A 26,149-nucleotide genomic window follows, 5' to 3' on the forward strand; every position below is an offset into this window, starting at 1 on the left:
GTATAATGGCACTGCTCAACTGGAGGTAGCTTACTCCTGTCCTCAGAAACTTACACGTATACTTAAAAATCAGTAGTAACCTGTGAAGTTAAATGTAGGCTTTTTGCAAAAGTGGAACCAAAATTAATGCATGAATAACCTCAACAAAGACAACAATCATTTTTTTACTTTGAGCATATAGGAAATCTCATTTTCCTTGCTGTCTTTTTAAAACCTAGGAAAGAAGTGTTCTAGACTTAAACTGCCTCATTGTTCCCAGATGTGGTTGAAATGGAAAGACACATTACAGCAGGTCAGATCTCTGCCTGTCATTCCATTTAAGTGGCATACTTCTGCCACTTGTCAGGTAGGAAAAGCACAGTAAAAATCTTCAGACCTTCTTTGTGGCAATACTGCCTGTCAGCATATGCATTTTATGGAAAGATCTAATAGACTCATAAAATACCAGGGGTTTGAGCTGTAAATGAGGTTGTCTGTACTTTTGTGACCAATTTTTTTTCTTTCTGTTTTCATTTGTAAATAAAGGATGATAAATAACTTTGATTAAACAGACTAAACTGACCAGATGGCAACCGTTTCAAATGAAGGGGAGATAAGATCCAGACAGGTATTAATTGGACATGGTAGTTTTCTTTTCACTGCTGCCAAAATCATGATAGCTGCTTCTGTAGGTAGAGGTGCAAAGCATATCCACTAAGCTTGTATTTTTCAGTGACTTTAAAATCAAAGCCCACAGAGGCAGTAAGGTGAATTTAAAAGTGACAGAACTGCTGGGCTTAGGGGGTTGTGATCAGCAACCAGCAACAGAGGCCAGCTGGAGGCTAGTTACTCATTGGAGTACCCTAGGGGTACTGGGGCTAATACTGTTTAACCTCTCTATTAATGATCTGAAGGTTATGAGATGGAGTGCACTCTCTCTGAGAGTTTGCAGATACCAAATTAGGTGTGTTTAATACACCAGGTGGTTGTGCTGCAATATTTCACAGGCTGATGAAGTGGTCAGAAAGGAACCTCATGGAGTTCAACTAAAGGGAAATGCAAAGCTCTGCACCTGGGGAAGAATAACCCCATGCACCAGTACAGGCTGGGTAGAGGCTTCCTGGCTGGAAAGCAGCTCTGCAGAGGAGGATCTGGGGGCCTGGCAGACAAGTTGAGCACAAGCCAACATTGTACTCTCACAGCAAAGGCGGCCAACAGCATCCTGGGCTGCATAGGATAGCATGGTCAACAGGTCAACAGAGGTGATCCTCTTGACTCCCTACTGGTGAGGCTGCATCTGAAGTGCCATGTACGGTTCTGGGCTCAGTAGTATAGGATAGATGTGGACATCCTGGAGTAAGTCAGTGAAGGGCCCTTACGACAGTTAAGGGACTGGATCATCTGATGTAGAAGGAAAGACTGAGAAAACTTGAGTTGTGTAGCCTGGAGAGGAGAAAGCTCGGGGGATATTAATAACATATACAAATACCTGATGGGAAAGAGCGAAATGGTAAAGAGTGAAGAAGATGGAGCCAGACTCTCTCTTTTTGGAGAGTCTCACTGAGTATCAGAGTTTCAGCAGTGCCCAGTGACAAGGCAAGAAGCAAGGGAACAACCTGAAACGCAGTAAATTCTGTTTAAGCATAAGAAAAATAATTTTTACTGTGAGGGTGGTCAGACACTGAAACAGGCTGCCCAGCGAGCTTGTGGAATCTCTGGTGTTGAGGATATTGAAAAACCTGATTGGGCACAGTCCTAAGCCAGCCTGCTCTAGCTGCCCCTGCTTTGAGGGGTTGGAATAGGCAGTCTCTAAGGACCCGTGCCAGCCTCACCTGTTCTGTGTTTTCCTTCATCCATAAAAGAAAAAATATTTGCCTTTTATGAGTCAGGCAAACTGCTGATATTTTTAAAAGACGAAGTATGGCTGCTGAGGCCCACCTACCCAACTTTCACTATTCTGTCACTTCATTTCTTTTGAACTGTCTTGTCTTTTGTTAACCCATTCTTCCCTGTCATGGTCTGTTACGACTGCTCACCTACACACTCTGTTCTTAGTATTCTAGTTCCTTGTCAGCTCCTTGGAGAAATATTCCAGTGAAACCCCCAGATCTGTCTCCATCACTACTGTTTAAAATACTTTCCCTGCCTTGACTTTCATCTAGGGGTTCACCTTGTAATATTCCCTTCACCCTTAACTCCCAACATTTAATTTCCATGGCCAAAAAACACAGATGCACATTCTAAACCAGGAACTAGCTGTGGTTGTAATTTGAGTAGAGAGTAAGTCAAAAGGTAAAGGTGTAATTGTGAGGGTAGTATTACAGGTATTTTGCTTCCTCTTCACTGTTCCTCCTCTTAGGTGTTGTGTAGCCTTTGAACTACATCATGAGAGAATTATTATTATTGCTTTATAAATATCATGAAGCTCCATACCGATTTAATATTAGTGAGTTAATCTCTATAATGCTATCTTCCAGAACTCTTAGAAAAATGTAAAAGCTAAGGCAACTGCCAACTTGAAGTTGCCTGTTTGTTATCACGATTACTGATGCACTAGAAACCAAGTTGTCTTCATGCTTTCATTTAAAAAATAACTTCCCCAGGCAAATGAAAAACTAAAATTGGCAATTCTGACTTATTTTCTCAGATCTGGCATATAGGTCTGTACTTCCAGTAAGCCTGGTGCTGGCCAGCAGATTTGACTTTCATTTTAAAACCAGATACATTTTAATTATGTTCCCTCTACATTTTCTCTTAATTAATTGGAAATATCTGAAGAGTTAATTAAAAACACAAACTTTATTTGATTCTATATCAAACCTGACATTATGATCTTTTTATCTACAAGGCAAGAATTATGTGGGATCAGAAGTCTGAATTATTCATGATAGTTTCCAGCTATTTTTTTTTTCCCTCCTCCTTTGTTCAGTATAAAATCTTATAAGCTTTTCTTTCAGTCAAGGTGAAAGCAATATTAAGTCTCGGAAGTGAAACTTTGCAAAGACATGTAGCTCTGTGAAATCCTCGTCCTGTAATCCTGGCTTTCTATTCACCACCACTATTCAATATCCCACTTTCTATATAAGCTTCACAATATATAAGCAGTTGATGAGATTTATTTGTTATACTCCTGTTTTCCTTCTTCATAAAAAAGCTTTATCCATCCCTTCGCTCCCCAAGGAGTAACACTGATGTCTGTGGTTGTTTCTGCTGGGCTTGCTAATCCAGCAGCTCCATCCAAGATTCTGGACTGTTGGTGGAGGGTGGAAAGTGATGGAGGAGAGTTGTGCTTGGTAAGATTTAGGACAGTGTGCATAGTGGATTTTATAAACATTCTTAAGATGTTTAAGATCTTATTTATCTCTAGTTAAATAATTATGAACTAACTGGGTTAATAGTGTGAGTAGAAATACTGGCAGGTCACTTCTGAAAGATGCTTCATGAATTGAAGCTTGACTGTAGTACGTTGGGCCTCTCTAAGGGACAAAACAATCATTTCTGGTCATTTTGGAGACATCAGATGAGATGGAAGTTTATCTGATCTATGCTAATGAGTCCTACATTTCCTCTTTACAGTACTGCTCCCGGTGCTTGTAGCAGCTCCATGTATGTTTTTCTTACAGCCTCTGACTTCATCTGTGATGGTATTTTTCTGTTAAATAAACACATTCCAGGATAGAAATGTAAATGCTTTCTTATTTGTTATTAAGGTTAAAAGGACAGAGAGTATTGTTGTTGTTAAACAAGTTCTTTGTCTCTAACCTTTTAAAAGTAAATCGCTGCCTGTAAGGTGAAATTAAAACATACAGAGAATTCAGTATGCAAATAGCATGCACACCAGATGATCTGAAGGAAGCCTGCACATATTTCCATAGAAAACAAATGTGAGTGTAGGAAAGCAGATGCTTTCTACCAACAGAGTGTACATACAGTTCTCAAGAGGACCTGAACAGCAATTTATTTTCAGATTGCTGGAAGTATGCAAATTCCTACAGAATTAAATGTGAATTTAAAAGAAATTACATCTATTAAGGACAAGACAACCCAAAGAGGCAGTTGGGAACTTAATAATTTAATCAGGAACTTTAACAGGCTCAGCAGTATATCTAAAGTCAATGACTCAAATGTCTTCTGTTTTTAGCAAAGACATAAGTGGTCATGTTGAAAAGATGTCTTTTAGAATATGGCATTTGGAGCGCTTATCTGTGACCATGGCAAAGTACGTTAGCATGGTTTGTATAGATTTTCAGATGATTCTCCGTCAAAAAGCATCATCTGTTCACTTGAGCTGCTAGAGGATATAGTCAGTGATACCTGTGGTATATCACCAGCATTATGTTTGCTATTTTTATCTTTTATTAGTTCAAGTCTGGGTAAGTTTGATTCTGTCCTGACACACACATAATCACCACAATTATTGATTAAATTCTTACTGCTGGACATGGTTCCCCCTGATGGCTGTGGAGCGGATGGATGTTACTGAGGTTCTAGTCTGAAGGCAAGGGAATAGTGCTAAGTGCAATGACATAATCTTGCACAAGGGGTGTTGCTGGTGAGCCTGCTGCAGAGACATGGTAACTCTGGTTCATTCATAGATGACAAGGCGTAGCCAGGGTTCTCATGGCAGGAAAACCCCTGTATGACCTGGAGCTACCGAGCCCCGCTGTGCTGGTACAGTCTAATAAACACAGTGAGTGCCTGGGCTGTGTCGCCCACCTCTCATACAACACAAACAAGGAACAAAGTAAACAGATCCAGTGTTCCCTCATTTCAGAGCCAAAATACTTGAACTGATAACTAAAATTGACCTGGTCAGCCAGGGAGGCACTGTGGTCACAAGGGGGAGTTTAACAGGTAAGGTCATCTCTGCAAGTGCAGTCTTCTCAGCCGTGTGAGTTACTTCGTGTACTCTGCCCATGTGTTTTAAAATCAAAAATGTCTGCATCATGTCTGTGAAGTCAGAGATCTGTAATACTCATGCTGCCCATCGATTGGGTGTAGAGGATTACCAAAATGTACATTCTGTAGCTGTTTTACACTAGTTAAGAGTCATCCTTTTACAACTGATTCACGTCATTTTTTTCTCCTCACAGGTTGTAATCCTTGGCAAACATTCTAGAGGCTATCACTACATGTTAGCTAACCTGGTAAGAGCTTTCCTTCTTTACAAGTATTGCTAAGGTTTAGAGGGTAATATATTCTGTTCAGGTTGTGTCAACTTTAATCAGCAAAAGAGGAGATCCATGAATGAATTCTTGCATTTTGAGAAATTACTTCAGAAAATACTAGAACTGGTATGCTGCAGTCATTTGTATTCAATTGTGGTCTTTCTTTTGTCTAAGCAGCTCATACCCTCTACTAATTTTAAAATAATGATTTAATTATATGTTTTTCACTAATTTGTATCCTCATAAATAAGATACGTGATAACCATAATCTTCTATGTAACATATTTGAAACCTAAGCACTGAGGAAAAATAATTTGTGGGAATAATAATAAGTGGGGAAAAAAGCTGCAAAATAGACCAATTCCATCAACTAGTCATAAGTTTAGCTGTTCTTTTGTATTTCAGAGCATAGGGTTGTGCCTGTGTATGTGTTGACCTACCAGGACAAGACAGTAATTTCTATCTGTATCAGAGCTTCTTATGGATTCTAGAATTGACTTTCAGGGATGTTTATGACGCCTTTGAAACACCATCTGCTAGAGTTCCTTAGAAAAAGTATTATATTGTAATTGATCCTGCAGCAAGACTAATTTTTGGGTTCTGTTTCACTGTGAGTGGAAAAATGCTTTTGCACAGCTCACACTTTTAAGCTAGCAATCCCATTTAGTAGAATATTCTGTGTATTCGTGTTTTGGTGTGTTTAAAGCATAAAAGACAAATTTTAAAATACTCTTATTAAGTATCAGTACTCTATGACTTTAAGATGTGTCATTTTGCATTGTAAGAGCTAGTCATGATCTCACTGATTAGCATGTGCATAGAAATACACGGTTCTTATTCTGGGTTACCTTTTAGCATGTGTAACCATTGACATTCAGATAAACATGACTGCAATCAAGTCATACTAATCAAACAGACACCGATTTACTGCCTCGGGTATAAATAACAACAGAGTGGGAGAGAATCATACCATTCTGTTTGCAAGTGAAATGCTAAGTAGTGCTGTGACGGAGAACTGCCTTGCCAGGAGGCTTTGCCTCCGCAGAACATTATGGGTGTTTAATGGCTTTCTGCTCCCGGCGCTGAACCTTTGTGCACACTTTGCTAAGGTCTTTGACCAGTTTTCATGATGTAGAGGAGAAAAGAGGAAATAGTACTTCACATATCCCCGCTGTTTTCTCTCTGACCAGTGAATATTACGTACCACATCGCCATAGCACCACAGTGCAGCTTTCTATCGCAAAGGTCTGAACAAGAAGATATTTTAAATTCTATTCTATAGCACTATTACAATCCCAGTTATGATAGTAATTGTCTCCTTGGTAGAATATTTTTAGCTAACAAGAGGGAAATTAATCTGTTTCTTTTGTGCTACCCTTGTAGCAGGTAAAACTGAGCCAAAGAAATGGGACTTTGGATGGCAATGATTCTTGTTTTTTACATGTGTCCTCCCAGGGTTTCACAGACATTGTTCTGGAGAGAGTAATGCACGGAGGTGCCAACGTTACTGGATTCCAGATTGTTAATAATGAAAACCCAATGGTTCAGCAAGAGGCTTGATGAAAGGGAATTCCCTGAAGCCAAAAACTCGCCATTAAAGGTATTTATTTTACCCTGACAGGGATGGAGACTATATGAGTTGCTTTTAACTTTTATTTGCGGGTTTTTAACCCCAGATACCTGCCTGTGTATGATACAGATCCCTGGTTAGATTATGTTGCAACATTCACTGCCCTTCCAGAAGAAAGAAGGGCAGAGCCTGTTAGTTGGACACAAGTGCCCAGTGTGGTGAGAGTTCCTCAGAGGTCAACACTTGGTCTTGCAAATCCTGTCATTGTGCAGCTGAATAAAAACCTGTAACTTGAACTTCTTAAGTTAGTCTTAGCATGGGCAGGAGGTCTAGTTATGTTAGTTGTAACATGCAAACTGTGGGTTACTGGTATTCAGAGAAGAATATCATACCAGCTAGGAAGGAAAACCCCAGTCCAGCCCAGCGCGTGGGGGTTACACGGGTAGGCGGTAGCACTGTGTTGGACTACAGACAGAACAGGAACCAGCTGCGGGGCTGCCAATGCCATTCGAAGGCATGCTTTTCCCTCCCTGGGATCATGTGATCTCTGTGGGGAAGGAAATTTATCTTAATCCCATGCCATCCCACAGCCTTGCTGGCATTTCAGAGGAAGCAAAGAAAAGCAAACAGAGGCCCACAAAACTGGGATTAGTGTATTGTTCCCTGTTGATTAGGACTTAAGCCTGCTTTCTAAAGCTTCCAAGCAGTGATGCAGAAGGAAAGATAAGTATCGCACTAATCTTAAAAGCTCTGAAATATATAAAGTTAACCTGGGAAGATTTTATTCCACTTGAAAGCAATTTACCTTGAGGGAAAAATTATTCTCCATCCTTAAAAAATAATCTTAAGTATATGGTACAAACACAAAGATTACATTACCTTTCCACAAATGTACCACTCATTATAGAAATGTGCACAGTATTTGTCAATCAGACAAAAAGCATACTTAAAAATTGATGTACAATATTTTTGATTAGGAAATAAAATTGCCTAGAGATTAAAGCCCTGATGTTTAATTTATTCTGTATTTTATCAGCCTTTCCCTTCTCTCTCTTTTTTTCTCTTTGCATGCTCATGCATTTATAAGTGGAATTCAAATAAAGTAGAAAATTAGATAGCTCTCTTGGCATGACTTGGAAGGGACTGCATTAAGGTTACTGACAATTGGTGCAGCCTGCTGAAAAAATTATCAGCGTGTAAGTTTTATGTAGTGCTAGTTTGGACAGCTATTACAATATTTTTTTAATACAAGAACAAATACCTTAAAATTACTATCTGATTCTATGTTGTTGTGTGGAACGGGACATACAAACTTTGTTAACTTACTAAAAGAGGAGAGCGTGATCATTGCACAGCATCTCAGGAAGAGGTGAGGGTGGGCAGGATCAGTAGAACGCTTCTACTGAGATACACTCAGAGCAGGAGCCACCCCACACACAGAGTTTATAAACTGCTGTTGTTTAAAACTCAGTAAGTATGACTGCTGTACAACCGCCTTCACAATCCTACCTTTGCACTCTTTTTTATCGGACACGATTCTCATGGTCTGCACACACGGACTCACCTTGTTCTGTGCCGATTGCCTACAGCTGAAGAGCTTGCAGTAAGATAATACACATTTTAAAGAAATACCACCAGTTGTGAATGAACTTTTTCTGAATTTAATAAGTCTTATCCATAAAGAGAGTAGCTGAATGTGCAGTTGAAACTTGGATTTCCACCTTTGTAATTCACGCATGGGCAGTGTGTCTTCTGGCACCGACTCTAGCGAGAGGTTAATTGAGCTCTATGGTATCACACAGACAGCCAAAAAAAGGGCAGACACCCAGTACAGGCACATACACCTACTTCTCTTTGTTCTCTTACAAACCCTGTGGAAATAAAAAGGGGCAGTTACAAGAAGTTTGAAATCTGGTCTTGCACATGGAGCACATTCAATTGCTCCCAGTATGTACATGGTGAGATGGTCTCCTCTATATAGACCTTAAATTATAGGTGTGTTGTAATGCTGGTGAAGACCATTGATGTCATATGCCTGGGCTGCTCTAGGAGGGAATAACTTTCAGACAAACACATAAATGTGGAAAAAATGTGGAAAAAACAAACCTCCATGATGTTTCATAGACGATACCAATTTTATACCATTAGGGGGGATGGAACCAGATAAATCCAACAAGTGATGGGTGAAGTTAACAGCAACATGAACAAGAAGTTAAGGAGTCTGGAGGTTTTGGTGAAGAGTTGCTGCTACACAAATCTTACCGCCCTCCTCAAACTTACCGTGGAGTAAGAGAAGGCAGATGGGCGATTACCAAGGAGATATAATGCCTGAAGTGTATTTTGTGATTACTTGCTTGTATAGCTGTCTTCTAAGAAAAGTAATCTATTCCTTGCCACAGCTGCTACCTGGTCAGGACTGTGGTACAAACAGAAATGATTTATGTTAAGTTCGATTCAAAACTGTCTTGGCAATCTTGTTAAAAAAAAAAATACTCTAAGCAAGAAGAATATATGAGCTCCTCTTTGCTCTTGGTAGCAGTATGGGCCAGCATGGAATTGCAGACTTTTGTAGTGATCTCAGTTAGATGAGCAAGCTTCTGATTAATTTTAAACTTTATGCAACTATAACCTGGTTTTGTTATTTTGCCACTATATGCAATGAAAAATATAAAATGAAAGTATTTTTGACTTGTTAATTGAAATAGATGGAATTGTTAAACTCCATAAACCACCTGTGGCAAGACAGAGAGCAAACAAAAGGGCTTGCAAGCATAGTTCCTCTGAGAGTATTTTAACAAAGAGGATAGGCCTGATAAACCTGAGACAATTCTGAGATTGCAGTTTTTCACCATATTTTATTTGCATCAATTTCAGTATACATCTGCACTGACCCATGATGCAGTCCTAGTCATAGCAGAGGCTTTCCGTTACCTCCGAAGACAGCGTGTGGATGTCTCCAGGAGAGGTAGTGCTGGAGACTGCCTGGCTAACCCTGCAGTACCATGGAGCCAAGGAATTGATATAGAAAGAGCGCTGAAAATGGTAAGGGCAAACATACCAGCTAATGAATGTGTATATTCCACAGGAGCAGCGATTATGCTGAGACCGAGCTTGCATCCTACTTGTCGTGGTTTAACTCCGGCTAGCAAAATACCACTACTCCATGTACACAGAATTTCTGTCTTCATGCAAACAGCTTCAGGTCCTCGGAAAAATAAAAAAAAAAAAAAGAAATAAAAAACAAACTTAATGACAAACTCCAAAAAGGATTGCTAAAATATATTTAGTAGAGGGCAAGGCGTAACAAATTAGCTTTCAAAACTTTGGCCAAAATCATATCCCCCTGGGGTTGTGACTCTAAATCAAACCTGTTAGAATTGATTATATTAATGCAGGCATATAACTGGAGCAAGTGAGATCAGAATTAAGCCCATGTTAGGTATAAACAAATCCTAGGTCAGCCTTCCTACACTAAGCTTAATTACTGCTTTTTGTTCAATTACCAGATTGGAAGGATTATATCAGAAGGTTATAATGAATTACAGAAGATTACAGTCAGATTGTATCACTCTTAAGAGTGAGAGAAATGGTTCACTTCCATATTGCCAGAGCTCTTTTTATGCTATTATGTCACTTCCTAATAAATGCCTTAACTTGCACGTTCACTAATGTAGCATTACACACTTTTGAAGAGGAGTTAATTAAATTCAACCTTCATAATAGTTAAAGAATTTGTACTGTCCATTTGAACTTAATTACAAGCAAAACGTAAAACTCCTCTGAATGAGATACGAGGTATTCATGTCAACAGAGAAAACCAACGCTACTACAGGGCACTCCCTTATTCAAGCTAATTTCTTTAAAAAACATAATTCGTAAGAATTATGAACTTTTTCTCTCAATTTATGATTGGAAAAAAAGCAGAAGTTTGACATTCAGATGGTTGCTCTGTATTTTAGCTGCCCAAAGTCCTCTAAGTGTGGTTTATATACACCTCCAACAAATGCTACCCAAGATCATCCCACACTACCTTCCGGACCCCATCCTGTCCGTCCTGCTCTCGCCCCTTATGCAGGCATCTGTCTGCATGTGTCAACTACCCTACAAATACATTTGTTCAGTCCACAGTTGATAAGACCACTTAGGGGCAAATTTAGCTTTCAAGGCCCCATCCACCTCTCTAGCTTTCTGGAGACAGGAATAACTCACATGTTCTTCCAGACCCCTGAGATGATATAAACTATTTTAAGAAAGGTTCAAACCCACTTACTGATAAAAAAAAATCACAGCTTATATGTCAGTCTGAATTTGGCTCAGTGGATAGTTTGGGGTTCAAGGAATTTTGTCTGTTTTATGTGGCCTTGTCTGCCATAATGAGTTGATTGCACCATCTCTAAACTGTAAATAGCAGATCAGTCACCAGCCCTGAACAGTGTCCTTTTCACTAATCTTCCATCACCTATTCCTGTAATTTCTACAGTATTTTAGTAAATATTAAAGCTAATTTACCCCTACTGAAGTTTCAGGCTGTTACCCCTTCTGCCTGAGATGACAGCTTGTCAGTTTTGATAAGTGATAAATGGAAATATCTCACCCTTTCATACAGGGAAATAAGAAAGATTTTTTCTTTGAAACAAAGTACTTTATACTTCCCCTTCAGATGATTCATATGAGCAGGTAATGATAATGACTTACCGCCTGTACACCTATCCGTCCAGACTGAGACCAAAACTCCATAAGCAGTAGAGACAATTGTCTCCGCTCGTTCAGAGAAGACATCCATTCCTTTCTCCTACACTGGCACTGATCTTAAAATAAAGCACTTCCCAGAATGAGCAATGATATGGGATTCTGGACCGTATTGCAAATCACTGTACACCGTATTGTGAGGGGTTTAATGGCACTGAATTGTTGCATGTGCCTCGCTGATACTCCATACTGTATCAGTGAACCCAGCGTGACTAAGCATGGCAGAATCAGTCTTTCTTCCATTTAGCATACGTGCAGGGCTAATTCCACTTATACCTAAATGCAGCTCACTCTGTGGTAGTGAGTCACCAGCTGAGCGCTAACTAATGAAGAATATGTACAGCTGAAACAGAATTGAGATGGTTTTGTTACAAAGAATATAACAGGCTTTGTCAAAAGTCTCATATAGATAAAAGTAGTGCTAGAGCTAGTGGGTTCCTGCAGAATGTAACAAAGGGAAAAATAAAGTGAATCTTTTATTAAAATGTTTTTACTGTTTATTCCCTTAAGGTGCAAGTTCAAGGAATGACGGGGAACATCCAGTTTGACACCTATGGGCGGAGAACAAATTACACAATTGATGTGTATGAAATGAAAGCTGCTGGATCACGGAAGGTGAGTTTCAAGATATCCATCCAGATTTCACACCTTCACAATTATTTATTCCAACACACTAATGAAACTCAGAAATAACAGGCCCCGGAGGAAATACCACCTTCTTGCTGTCTTCCCTATCCCAGGAACCTTGTTCTGTTCTGTTTCTCGACCAAACCACTCACACTGCTTAAGGTCTTCATTGGTTTCCATGCCAACTTCAGACCCCTTTTTCCCTTAAAACCCTTCTGGAGTTTTTCCACTGCCAAGCATAATATCTGCTGTCATGGTCCTGTGCTCAGCCCTGTCTCCTAAATTCCCCTTCATCTTACCCTTCCTCTCCGTATTAGGCCTTGGAGCTGTAGTAAAGCTGCAGCCAGTGTATTTTAGAAACCTTCTGAAATTAACAGAAAATAAGTTTGGTTTTAATTAGGAGTTGCTACTCATCTTCTTGTATCCTAAACAAAATATAGATCCTAAGTGAGATAGTTACCTAGGTGTCTGTTGTAAAAGAAATTTAGGACAGATTTTCAAAAATAATTAGGTAGACAGGGTCTCAGGAGTATCGACAGAAGAGTCTGTGTGGCCAAGGTATGTAAACCCCACTGATTTCACCCGGTGATAGGTACCTAACCTGCTTAGTCGCTGCTGAGGCTCCTTAAACTCTTCTGCACACAGTTGATAACAAAATACCTGGCCCAGCTAGGTGTACGGTGCAGAGAAAAGCACCTAAAAGTTACTTCTGTGTTGTGCAGAATTACAAAAACTCATGTAATAGCATAGCAATATAGCCACGGGACCAGGAAGGTCAGCACAAGCCAGCTGACAAATAGGCACCTCGTGCTCCCAGCGGGTTTTGTGTCCTGTCCTGAAGATAATGCTGCCGTGCCCGCATTGCTAACGATGCCCACATCTACTCTAAAGCTCGCTCAGGCATGTTTGCAGGGACTGTAGTCCCTCTCTGAACTGCAGCAGAATATGGATGAAACATCTGAAAATCAAAGAATTTTTCTCAAAGTGCTGGGCAGTTCATTTTCTTGTCCATAGTAGATTCTGATGTTGTGGATACATGGGAATTTATTCCACAGGCATCATGATGATGTGAATTTAGGTAGAATTTAATATATATTTGTACTGAGATTTGGCTTGTATTTATTTGCAGGTGGGCTTGAGAACATTGTTTCTATAAGGAAATTGGATTAAAGCTAATGTAGTCCTTTAATGTCAAAATTGTTGCATGAGTGTCACAAAGCCCTATGTTTTGACAGTTCCTGTTTCAAGTTTGTGCACCAGAGTCCTTGTAAATGTATGTAAGGGGGTAACAATCTCCATTTTTATAGACTGGTTACTGGAACGAATATGAAAGATTTGTGCCAGCATTAGATCAGCTGCCCTCTAATGACACGTCATCTGTGGAGAACAGGACTATAGTAGTCACTACCATCTTGGTAAGTTTTATGTTCTTAGTGTGTTTGTGTTTAGGAAACAAGACACGTGGCTCCTGAGGTGTGTTAGACACCTTGCCAGGAGGCAAACCTCAAATACTGTGTGACTTCAAGTGGCTGAAATGTTTGGTATCTTGCAGAGATGTACACAGGGCTTTACCCTGCAATTTTCCACATATATCAATGAGTTTACTCGCAGGAGGAGCTCACTGAGCTCACCATTGCTCTTTGCTGCTTCTCAGACGCTTGAACTCAATCGAACGCCTCACAGAAGTTATTATGCATGTATCTAAATGACTGCAGGATCTGGCCATCCTGCTGTAGGGCCAAATCTTGCACCCCTCACTCAGGTACATCTCCTGTAAACTCAACCCCTGTGGACTGAGTAAGGGTGACACAACGAAGCCTGTAGAGAACTAGAACTGCCCTAGCACTGCATGAGAAGCGACCTATGCCCATGCAATTCCAAAGGAGTAAAGCTCTTCCCGTGTCTCATAAACAGCAGCACCTCTGTCAGCCCCAATGCCTCTAGCAGACATGCTCTGTACAGTATTGTTTGTGAATTACATGCCTGTTACAATTCTACTAAGCATGAGCCAATTTTGTGCTATTTCCTGAAGCGTTGTATTTTATACTCCTGTGGATTTAGCGAGATATAATCAGCATTTCAGCTAGAAGTTTCTCAGAAGACTGAGGGAATTTAGTGACAAAAATTTCTGCTGAGGATTTTAGCCTACCTTCCCCTAGGCTGCTTTGAAAATATCTCCATCACAGCCCCATTCTAGGGCACTGGGGCCTTAGGAAATGATTTTGATGTTACAGGTGTTGGGTATGTCAGTTCTGTAAACAGTAAAACCTGAATTACTGATACGGTGATGCTGTTTGACTGTCTAATTAGACTTAATCCTGCAAACGGAAGTGTAATTTTGTTAAAGTAGAATAGTCCTGTTGTCTTCAATGGGTCCGTACTAGGGTTAAAATAAATAGTATGTGTGGCTGTAGGATCAGCCAAGGTTTTTTAAACTGCAAAAGTTTGTCTTTCTAATTTCTGTACCAAAGCAGGAAAGATTGTAAATACTTGCCAGTAACATAAAGGATAATAACAGCTTTCATTTTGTGTGTTTTAAAGCTGTATTTTACATTCATAGACTTTTGATCTTTACTTTTGTTTCAAAGGAATCACCATATGTAATGTATAAGAAAAACCATGAACAACTAGAAGGGAATGAGAGATATGAAGGATATTGTGTAGACTTAGCTTCTGAAATAGCAAAACATGTTGGAATAAAATACAAACTGTCAATTGTTGGAGATGGGAAATATGGAGCTAGGGACCCTGAGACTAAGATATGGAATGGCATGGTGGGTGAACTGGTCTATGGGGTAAGTTTCTCTTAACTTTCATTTTAATGTTCTTTATAAAAGATTACGCTCAAAGTTAATAAACTGCAAAATAAAGATTGTCTGTTTGAATACCACCTTTAAAATTCTAGATATTTCTTTGTAGTGCCATTTTTATAGTCTACTTTTCTAATTGTTTCCTTGCAGGAAAGTGTCACTTTTTTTACTGCTGTTCTCCAAATCAGAGTCCACAAAATGTTGAGAAGTGCCATTGGGCAAATTTCAAATTCTTGTCTACAGCAGAATATCCAGTTTGCCCTTCATATGCTGTTTTTGCATTTGCCCTGTCTCCTTTTCCTCTATCAGTCTTGTAAGTGCTTGGGGTGCCCCTCCTATTAAAGGTCTGATCCTATGATGCTGGTCCTTGCCAGATCCCTGATGTCAGTTTGTGTTTGACCAGAGACTAAAGGCTCAGTTAGTTCTATGGTTGCTTTTTGGGGTAAGAAGCTATGCAGGTGTAAAATCACCCACAGCTTTTTCCTTTTTAAACCCTGGGTTTGGCTTTAAAAATCAACTGTCAGACAAAAAAAAAAAAATAATACCCAAAACCAACAAACCCAACTCTAATTCATTGCGTTCCTCTTTATATTTCTATATTGGGTGTACACTGCTTTGTTTAGTAAGAACAAAAATGGTCCGGAATTGCCATTTTAGAAACTTCTTTTAATATGAGAGTTTTGGAATACAGATAAACCAGATGGAAGGGGGAGAAAATTAGCTTTGCAGAGAAGACTTTACAAGCTGATATTTCATCTTTGGTTTTTTTTCACCCAAATGCTAATGAGATGATTTGTGATTCCGCCCAAATCTTCTTTACGGTTTATTTTTAACAAGCTTTCCTTTATTAAAAATATCTGAGCAGAAGGGAATATTTCCACAGCCTCTTTTTGTTCTATGGCTGAGTGTAATTTCTCGAAGTCACCTCAAAGTTTCCTTGGAATAACATATGATCAGTCTTGCAAAATGTTTGGTGAGATAATTCTTTTCAAATGAATCAGTCTTTTTAATGTAATAGCTAGATTTGCAAAAGTTTTCTTATTCTGGAGCAGTCAGTCCTGATGCCTTATTACATACTTGGTAGCCTATTCGACTTCAAAATGGTTTTGTAGTATCATATTAAGGGGAGGGAGGGAGGGAGGGAAATCTGCTGATCAGAGAAAGTAAGCAGGTCTGGACTCCTGGGTTATATCTTCACTTCCCAGTTGCACTGAGGTTTCCCATTATGCAAATCTTCTGAACTCCCCATGCCTCAGTCATGCGATTTGGGAAACTGGTGTTAGCTCTCTTAGAGAACACAAGTACAGAGAGAACCTCTGAAGCAAAGGTTTAGTTTAGTTCCAAGCGTAATTACATTGCTGCGGAAACCTAAACCCTGCGTTTCCCTGTGTGTGGTTGAAAAAATATCAAGAGTATTAGCTGTAATTGTGTCCTTTTGATATATTTGCAAGTGACAAGCAATGGAACAGTTTATTCACTTAGAAAAATAATCATACCGTATGCAAAAGGCATGACAAAAGGGAACCTGCAGTCACTGCTAACAGGCGAGGCAGAGGGATCATCTGCACCAGAGGAGGAAAGGTGTGATACGGGCCACTGCCTCTGGGACTCGAGCCAAGTAAGATTAGCCTGTGGAGCTGCTGTACGAGGCAAGGTCCAACTGGATAAAGGGCCACAAAGATGCTCAGGGGGCTGGAGCACCTCTCCTGTGAGTAACAGCCAAGAGAGTTGGCGTTGTTCAGCCTGGAGAAGGTTCCAGGGAGACTTATTGTGACCTTTCAGTACTTAAAAGGGGCTTATCAGAAATACAGGGACAAGCTTTTCAGTAGGGTCTGTTGTGACAGGACAAGAGGTAATGGTTTTGAACTAAAAGAGGGTAGATTTAGACTAAGATTTAGATCTAAGGAAGACATTTTTTATGATGAGGGTGGTGAAACACTGGCAGAGGTTTCCCAGAGAGGTGGTAGATGCCCCATCCCTGGAAACATTCAAGGCCAGGTTGGACGGGGCTCTGAGCAGCCTGATCTAGTTGAAAGTGTCCCTGCTTACTGCAGGGCGTTAGACTTGGTGACCTTGAAATGTCCGTTCAAACCCAAATCATTTTGTGATAAAGAAGTTGGCTGCAGCTGCCTTTTTCCACAACCCCTCGGGACAAGCCTAGCTTATGGAGCTCTGCCTCCTTAGCGTCAAACTGAGCTCTAACTGCTTCCCCTTGACCCACCTTACTGTGACCTTTCACACCAGCAAAAAACAGCCTCGCAGGCACCATAGACCATACCTTAAACCCACCGAACCCCAAACCCACCCCACTGTTGTCATTTCCCTTGCAAAAAGGTCTGTTCCTTTGTATTCCGAAGCTGAGTTTTCATCTGTGTTTTCTCATTAATGAAAAACTGAGGAATGTTTCCCTCCCTGACCTCCAACAGCTCCTCTTCTCATGCTGTGAGCTCGGTTACTGAAGCCTCTCCACTGCAGTGCTCAATTATTCAAAGGTCAGATGCGTCCCTTGTGGTTTGACTGTAGACCCAGGTTAATGCTTACAGCCCAGCGCTGCTGAGCTGGCTCCCCATCCTGCCGAGCTCAACTTCTGAGCTGGCATGCTGTGCAGAAATCCACCTGGCTTTCTATAAGCAGGGAAAATAGTCCCTGAATTCTGAGTACGAGCCTCACCAGCCCTCCAGACCCTTCCCCAGCCCTGTTTGCAAACATGAAATACCCTTGGCCTCTTTCTCCATCTGTCAAGAAGGGGCTGTGTACCACACTCCCAAGGATGTGCACAAAGCCCTTTGAAGATGAAAAGTGCTCCAGAAGCACTAATTATTTGGAGCAAGCGCCTCATTTACGTGCTGACTTTACTTTATCTCTCAGGGGTTTAAAACTCTATTAGGGAACTAAAACTGTACGTTACCCCTAATGCCCCTGCGAGGCTTCTCTGCAAAATGACTGTCATATTTGGCTCCTCTGGATTCCATTTTGGGAAGACAAGAGGGAGATTAGATTTTAAATGCCTTTATTAGTATGTATGGAAGACAGACAGGGGGGGATAAAAGGGGCCTGATTGGTTTTGGTACCAGTTATCCAACAGCTGAACTGAGCTGTGTCAGAAAACACAATCTTTTAGATTGCATTTGTCTCAAGTGATAAACAGTGACTAGTCATTTGTCAAATACAGCATATTCCTGACCCAACGAGCTTCTCACCACCACCTGGCACTGCTGGGAAGTCTTACCAGGCTTTTGGAATGCTGTGCCTTTTTTTGCATAGCCCCATGCATGCAACTCTTTTCTAAAAATGCTCTTAGGACAGTCATAGGAAGTGAATGGCTTGTCATTTTAATGCCAAACCCCTCATTAGCTGTAATTAATGTTTAGTTTGTGCCAGTTCGTTGTTGCTGTTGCTTCCTGTGGGATGCAGCGTAGAGTCAGGAAAGTGCAGCCGAGTCCGTGGAGCTTCCAGACCTCTTCATCAAAAGGCTCTGAATAGTGAGGAAGGAGGAGGGATGGGAAGGGGCTCAGTGTGCACTGAGCTGTACTCAGAGCAACAGCGGTGCTGTGCCACAGTGCTGCGGGTCCTGAGGCTGACCGGCACAGCCCTGACTCCGGTGTAAGACTAGCTGGAGGTCTGTATTAACTAGGCTAACTGGAACAGTCCCATGAGTTACACACTGCCGGGGGACGCACTAAAGTATTTCCCATTAGGAATTCTCCCACCACTATCTCATACCACATCAGGGCTGGTTGGAGATCGTAGGAGTCTGCTGTGCCGTAGAGCCCCCCAAAGTCGAGGACAATCTCAGCTGGCCCTCTTGGACCATTCCTTGGGCTGTACAAATGAACCTGGTTGCAGGGAAGGACTTGCTCCTTGGCAGCATAGGGACAGCAGCCCTGGACACAGGGAGTTCTTGCCAAGCAGATATTCCCAAAGTCTTAGCTTCAGACAGGAGAACCCAGAACTGTTGTTAGAGAAGAGCTAACAGGGCCTTCAGATTTGTTAGCAATTTTCGAATGTGGTAATAGTAGTAATAATAATGTTAATAATTAATAGTGATAATAAAATTTGACATAAAAATGAAATTTGATTTTTCATAAATACAAAAACATAAGGTTGAAGAAAATCTTAATTTTGCTCTTTCAGTCTGATGGTGTCAAAATAAGACTCTTCTTCCTACCAGAAAAAAACTACCAATTCAAGCACTATTATTTCTAAAACTAAGAGAAATTTCTAAAACTTTTGGAAACTTTTGACAGAATAAAAATAGCAAATAGGCAAAGCTTTTTTCCTCGACAGTTTAGAAAAGGAAAGTAGCTAAATCATTCTCAGCCTGGGAGACCGAATCAGTAAATCTAACCAGCAAAGCAAACCAGCCGGGCAAGTGATCTCCCCGCTAGCGACGTGCCCTCGGCTGGGGCTGATGAGCAGCACCTCCCACCGCGCACAGTGGGTGATGCTCAGGGCCTTGTACCCCCCAGCTGCTGAGCACCAGACAATCGTCTCTCTTCTGTCGGGCAAGCCTCACATGTCTGTTGGCTTTTATTGCTTCTTTCCCTTTTTAAAGCAGGTTGCTCTTCTTCCTTCACTGTTCTGCCTGGGAAAGCCTTCCCTCCCCGGGCCTGATGCTTTTCACATCGCTGAGGCTAATTGACAGTAGGCTTAACACAGATGTTAATTGTAACTACAAGTGCTTTGGGAGTGGAAAGAGCAGCCAGACCTTTAGAGCCTTTAAAACTCTCCTCAGGTTAAAAAAGGTCTCTATAAAAACCTTTCAGTATGTAAAATAGCGTAAAGGAGCGAAGCAGGGATGTAAAGGACAGGCAGTTCCCGAGCGCAGGCAGCCCCCGCAGTCTGTCAGAGTGGGACCACCTACACATCTCCCTGCCTTTAACAGGCTCACCAGCCTCGCATGGCGCTGGCCTCTCTGGCTCTCCCAGCAGCAGAAAAAAGACTACAAATGGCATGTACAGCCTTTGAATCGAAGCAGAGAGGAGGACTAATGCGATTCCTACTTTCCCTCAAAACGCCCCACGTGCTCTTAGTCTGTGGCGTAGCCTGGCTGTGCCGTGAGCGGGAGAAGCTCGCCCTTCATCCCTCACCCCTGGTTCCACAGGTACAGGTGCCCAAAGGCAGCTGTGAGATGCCGCTGCCCTTCGGCTCAGACGGACCCCCCTGTGCACGGACAGATGCCCGGTCCCTGCCCAAGCCACTGCTGAGCCGTGCGGGGGGACAGGACCGCAACCCTGGCACAGTCACGCTGGCCTGACCCCAGACTGCAGCTGACCTGCACCTGAGCATGGACAGAGGGAGCACACGCATGTCCGCAGCCCAAAAAGCAGATGTACCCCGAATTTCTCCATCTGCGTACAGTAGTAGTGTTTCAGGAGGAGCTGTGGGCATCCACGTTAAGCACCCACAGACTTAACATTGACAAACTACAGCAGGCAAGGCCAACTGCAGTTTTAACACCTTAATAGCTTTTTACACTGCTCAGCTAATGCACATTGAGACTTCAGTGCATGCTGCTAGTCAGGTATCAGCTCCTGTTTTTAAATGAGTGGGAGCTAATGTGTTAAAAACACAGTGCCCCCATGACCCAGCCTCTCAAAACACCCTGATACCCTTGGGTATACTGGACTCTCCTTACAAGGTAGCTTTTACCAGCAGGTAACACAGGTGATGTGTTGCTCTGACACCCTTTTCTGATAACCTGGAAACCTCAGGCTGCACTGAGAAATCCTAAAATGTGCTCAGAGCCAGTCATCATTCCAGCCGGTATCTCCTGCTGTCTCCAGTGCATGGCTTTGAAGTTAGGAAGACTCATCTTCATGTCTGCAGCTGAAGAATTCGTTCCCTCCTTTTGGATTAGAGGTGGAACATCTTATCGTTTTTCTTTCTCCATGTAGAGGGATATTTCCATTTGCTATTTTTTTCGCCATCCCCTTAAGAATCTTGCGGTTGGCAGCCCCCTGGGGTCAGCTTGGAACAGAGTGGGTAGTGCTTCTGTGCTGCGTGTCCTCTCTAAATCCGTCTCTCCCACACTAGTCGGGAAAGACAGAACAAGCCTCAGAGGAATCCATGACATTTCTCGCCCGGCTCAAATGCAGTGAAGATGATGTTTGAAACGCCATTAGTCATGAGTGATTAGCAAAGCTTAGTTGTTGAGGTCCTTAAACCCCTCTCCAGTTCGGCGCGGTTGTGGTTGTGTTCTTTTTAATCGAGCTCAATTTTTATGGGTTCTGCTTATCTGCAGCCATAACGGGGAGGGAAATTCACAACTGTGCTGCAATTATTAGTGATCCCCTAGGGTGCTTAGAGCTCTCCATAAGCTCTCCATTTCAAATACTGTATCTCTAAATAAATAAGCAAAGATCAGTCTGTTTTTTAACCTCTGTAGTACAACTAATGCTAAGGGCAGTGGTGGGGAACCGGGCTGGGGTGCTGGAGTGCAGCTGGTTCACTCTCAGTCCCCTGGTTGTCAATGGCTTCCCGAGACCCTGTGTCTGAACCCGTGCCTGTTCCCTCTGCAGAAAACAATTGCTGCCATATTCATTTGTGGCATGAGGGTGTTTGTTGGTGTTTCCAATATATTGAACGCCTATCAAAAATGGCAGGAAAGCAGAAAGACAGAAATGTATCAGGAAAATACATAATTTTAACCCTTGTAATATTAAAATGCAATTTTAAATTATTTACAGAGAAATCCTTTATGATATACATGAGGACATGGTAACAATCAGGCCTTTATAAACTGATTTCTCTGTGCTTCAGCACAACATCAGCTTCATCCCCACAAAGACCCCACAGGAACATCCTTCATGAACTCAGCTGCTCATGAAGGAGGTGCAGGCTTTATTGCACGCTGCATCAGCACTTAGGAAGAGCTCCACCGTGTCTACTTTGGCAATTAAAATATTACTTTGGGAAAATTAAATTTCTCCAAGTCCAGGAAAACGCTACAGAAACTAAATGCTCTTATAGCTGAACCAGCCTTTTCCTATGTTGACGAGCTGCCCCAAGGCTGGCTGTCTGCGTGCAGAAGTGCCAGGCAGAAAGGCACCTGCCTCCCACCTAAGCTTCCCTTCATGGGGAGTCATTGCTAAGTCTCTGCAGGGGTTCTGATCCGTTAAGCTTGCTCTAATAAGGATTAATGTGTAAGCACCTCGTTAGTTCAACGTGAAATACAGTAGCCATGGTCAAAGTGCTTAGTCTCCTAGCCAGCTGTGGACTCTGACTGTGTTTAGAACTGATATTCTGTGTGCATCTCATGCTTACTGACCGCAGACGCCTAATATTTAACAGTAGCTCAACAGGCAGCAGGTACAAGAGAAATACGTGTTTTGGAGGAATTAATCAGTGAAGAAGGTCAGGCATCATCCGGTCCCGTTACCGCACCCTACCTATGTCGCCCCAACTCCCTCTATCCTTAGGTGATTAACACGTTCTTGTGCCAAGCCAGTAAACACTCGGGCTGTTTCAGTTTTTATAGACATGCCACGTTAAGCCAGATTGGTGTGGTAAGTGACCACAAGTCAGGGGAGGGTTTTCTCCTTGACGCAAGCGGTCACTCAAGGGGAAGGGCAATGGCCTGGAATGTCTAAAGGGGCTGAAGAGGGCTGTGAAAGGGTACGCCAAGGGCCACGATTCCTGAATGGCTTCCGTACATGTGCAGGCATGGTTTATTTGATTATTCCAAGCAGGGAACTTGTACCCGTCCCCCGTAGTTGTACATGACAGTACAAAACATCGAAGAGAGATTCCTGCGTGGCTGGAGCAAATGTAGAGGTCGTGTATGCAGAGGGGTGCTTCATGGAGGATAACTGTCTTCAAGGCCAGGCTGGATGAGGCTTTGAGCAACCTGGTCTAGTGCAAGGTGTCCCTGCCCACAGCAGGGGGGTTGGAACTAGATGATCTTTAAGGTCCCTTCCAACCCAAACCATTCTATGGTTCTATGATTACTGTGGGAAGGGTCGTAGAGGGCCAGTGCTTGCCCGACACATCTGCCATTAGCATCAGTCTTAAAACATCTCGGAGGTGCCTCCGGCGTGGTGCCACTGAGGCACCAGCTGGCACAGAGCGTGTGATAAGGACATTAACCTTGTGAGAAGGCTTTCCATTTCTGCTTATTCAACTTTAAAAACAAAAACCCAAACCAACTAGCTCGTAGGAGGAACAAAGCAGATATTAATGAAAGTCACGTACATTGCCATCAGATTTACATAAAGGCATATTCAATTATTTTATGGCACAGATTTTAATCACTTCTTATTAACATTTCCTGTTAACTTTTATTCAAACTTCTGCTTAATGAGGCTTTATTTTTCCACCAAAAAGAGATACGTACTTGCTAGTGGGAAACAGAAATCTGATTTAAAAGGTGAACAGTTTAGGTACTGGTAAGTTAAACTTTCCCTCAGAATAATTTTTTCTTTCTGAAATTCTTAATTGCCAACAAAAGAGAATCTTTGAAAGTATCAATAACATGAATAGTTAGGTGATTTAAAGTAGAAGATTAAAAAAGTTTTATGTAGGTTTGTGGACTCTCATGATAATAATTAAAGCTTTTTCTTTAATGGAAAGGGCTTGGGTTTTAACATTTTAGTCCTCTCTGTTGCAATTGCTGACACCTGCTTGAGTACTTGGCTGAATCAAGGCTAGGTTATCTAAACAGCATGACTTGTATCTTTCTGTTACAGAAATACAGATACAATTAAATATGCTGAAAATCTATTCTGGACTGCTATTTTTAATCAAGTAACTAATACTTTTTTTTATTTCACATTCTTACCCTCCCCTGGAATCCAGCAAAGATGTATTGATTGAAGGGAAAGGGTATTGGTTCAGGGTATATTCAGATAGACCATTCACACGCTGGTGAATGATAGATGCAATGAGATGAGATTGTGCTTCCAGGTGACGCAGCCCTGGTGCGTGCTGTATGTTACAGAGCTAAGTTCTGTGTAATAGGATGGCATACATTATGCTGAAAAATACTGCTTTGCATTCTTCTTAGATAACCCAGGCTATTTACTTCTCAGGGACTCACAAATCTGTATTACTATTTTTCATTGACTACAGAAAGGGTGGGCAGTCTGGTTTCTCTCACAGTGCTAGTTTACCATCTTCTATCCTTTATTGCAGTGGGGTTTAAAGGAATATGCTAGCGCTGGTGCCCAAATGCAGCAGAAATTCAGTGACTGATTAATTCTCTGAGGTTCCTTTTAAATTTAATCAGTAAGGCAAAAGAACTCGCTGAAAGAATTGAAAAGGGAAAATTAAAATAAACACATAATTTTCCCAAAGTCTTCAAGACAGATGGACAGATACAGGCCATTACTATTAGACCATTACCATTTTTTTTAGTTGCCATCTCACTGCCCAGTTTGCATGGTGTTTACTCGTTCATTTTAACTTAATAGAAACAAATACATCTTGGTACGTATCTGCCTCTGTCTTGAGACCCTGGCACAGGTTTGGTTGTAATTTTTGTTGTTAATATGGTTGGATTTTTTTTCTTAATAATTGTCTATCAATATCAGGTAGTCCTTTACTCCAGTGACTGCAAAATAGGCTACAAAGAAAATGTTGCCTTCTCGCTCTTGTAATTTATTATCTGATTCATTAGTGTGAGACTTTAGATTGTGATTAGGTTTCAACTGTTTTGTAACTAACTTGGGTTTGTTTTCCCTTGCAGAGAGCAGATATAGCTGTTGCCCCCCTCACCATAACATTGGTGCGAGAAGAAGTCATAGACTTTTCCAAACCCTTTATGAGCCTGGGCATCTCCATCATGATCAAGAAGCCTCAGAAATCTAAACCGGGCGTATTCTCTTTCCTGGATCCTTTGGCTTATGAGATTTGGATGTGTATAGTCTTTGCTTACATTGGCGTCAGCGTAGTTCTTTTCCTAGTCAGCAGATTCAGCCCTTACGAATGGCACTTGGAAGACAGCAGTGAAGAACCACGTGACCCTCAGAATCCTCCCGACCCTCCAAATGAGTTTGGAATATTTAACAGCCTTTGGTTTTCCCTGGGTGCCTTTATGCAGCAAGGATGCGATATTTCTCCAAGGTTTGTTCCATATCACTCCATCACCTTTTTGCATTTTATGGTCATTTTCTGATGCCATGGTGCATATATGTTACTTTTTCAAATTTCTTTTAATTCCAAATTTTTGTTTTGACATTCCATTCAATGCTAAGTATCATCATCGAGCCACCATGCTTGCTGACATTAACCTCCAGAGCGAGTGGCATTGCCTTACAATGCCGTTTATGCATTTCTGCCAAACTTATATACACCATGTTGAGGCTGTAAAATGCATAGGGTTTTCTGTTTTCAGCAATGCTTGGAGGGCTACCGTGTTTTTGCTGCATATCTCATTTTACGGTCATCTCCTTGGTGCATATAACATTCTGCTTTGCAAAATAAGAATTGTTTATTTTAAAAAGTCACATGCAACAGCACTTTAAAACATCTCCCCTCATGGCTTCTGCTCGTCTCTTACTTTCTTTTGTGCCTAATTTCTCTACTTTTGTTCTTCTTGAACCATCCTTTCATCTATTACTAATTTGCTTACCCCTGTCTTTCATATGTTCAGGTCTCCGTACGTGCCCCTCTAGCAGCTATTGCATACTACCCTGTTTGTTTATCGTTATTTCAGTCCAGTCTGTTCTGTTGTCCCTGCGTTCATAGTCAATATGGCCTAATAAGGATTGCCAGTTTCCATAAAGATTTCTTTCTTATTCGTGCAGACAGTCTTTCTGAATAAGGCCGTAGCAAAACATGTTTGATACTAGTTCAGATTGAACAGACAGCACTGGTATTAACGATTGTAGAATTGTATTTGGTTTTTTAAAGGAGTGTTTTGAAAACCACCTGAGACTAGTGAAACGCTCTCTAACTGAACAATGCGTACCCCAAATCATTTTTTAATAACACATATAATGTTTCTGCATTTACACTGGTAAAATACTTTGGTGATGTGCCTGTGATAAGCAGTAAAATTATCCAGTTTCTAGGTGATGAAGCACTATTTGTATGTTGTATGACAATATTTGAATAACCAGTTTACAGCTCTTAATTATTAAAAATAGCTGGTTAGTACAAACAGGATGCAGTTTTTCCTTTTAACAAGGTTGCTAGTTAAAGCAACAGAGACAGATTCTTTTCTGTCTAAGCACTTATATTCGACATGAACCTTGTCAATCTCCACATTTGTGTACCTTTTTCAGTACCCAAATCATTGAAAAGTT

At 41.4% G+C, this 26,149-nt stretch overlaps 1 protein-coding gene across 1 annotated transcript in view; it reads left to right on the top strand.

The window, feature by feature from the left end:
• Window positions 1-26,149, top strand: part of LOC104514573 (glutamate receptor 3-like) — a gene marked incomplete at its 5' end in the record, with an annotated part of 79,542 nt that overhangs the window by 12,053 nt on the left and 41,340 nt on the right. Inside the window, 8 exon segments of the mRNA XM_010158302.1 lie at window positions 5,073-5,126; window positions 6,603-6,691; window positions 6,693-6,747; window positions 9,592-9,759; window positions 11,977-12,081; window positions 13,401-13,508; window positions 14,682-14,888; window positions 24,589-24,965. Coding sequence (XP_010156604.1) covers window positions 5,073-5,126; window positions 6,603-6,691; window positions 6,693-6,747; window positions 9,592-9,759; window positions 11,977-12,081; window positions 13,401-13,508; window positions 14,682-14,888; window positions 24,589-24,965 — 1,163 coding nt within the window.

This window comes from Eurypyga helias, unplaced genomic scaffold, assembly GCF_000690775.1.
Source record: "Eurypyga helias isolate BGI_N326 unplaced genomic scaffold, ASM69077v1 scaffold8819, whole genome shotgun sequence".
Taxonomy (NCBI): Eukaryota; Metazoa; Chordata; class Aves; order Eurypygiformes; family Eurypygidae; genus Eurypyga; species Eurypyga helias.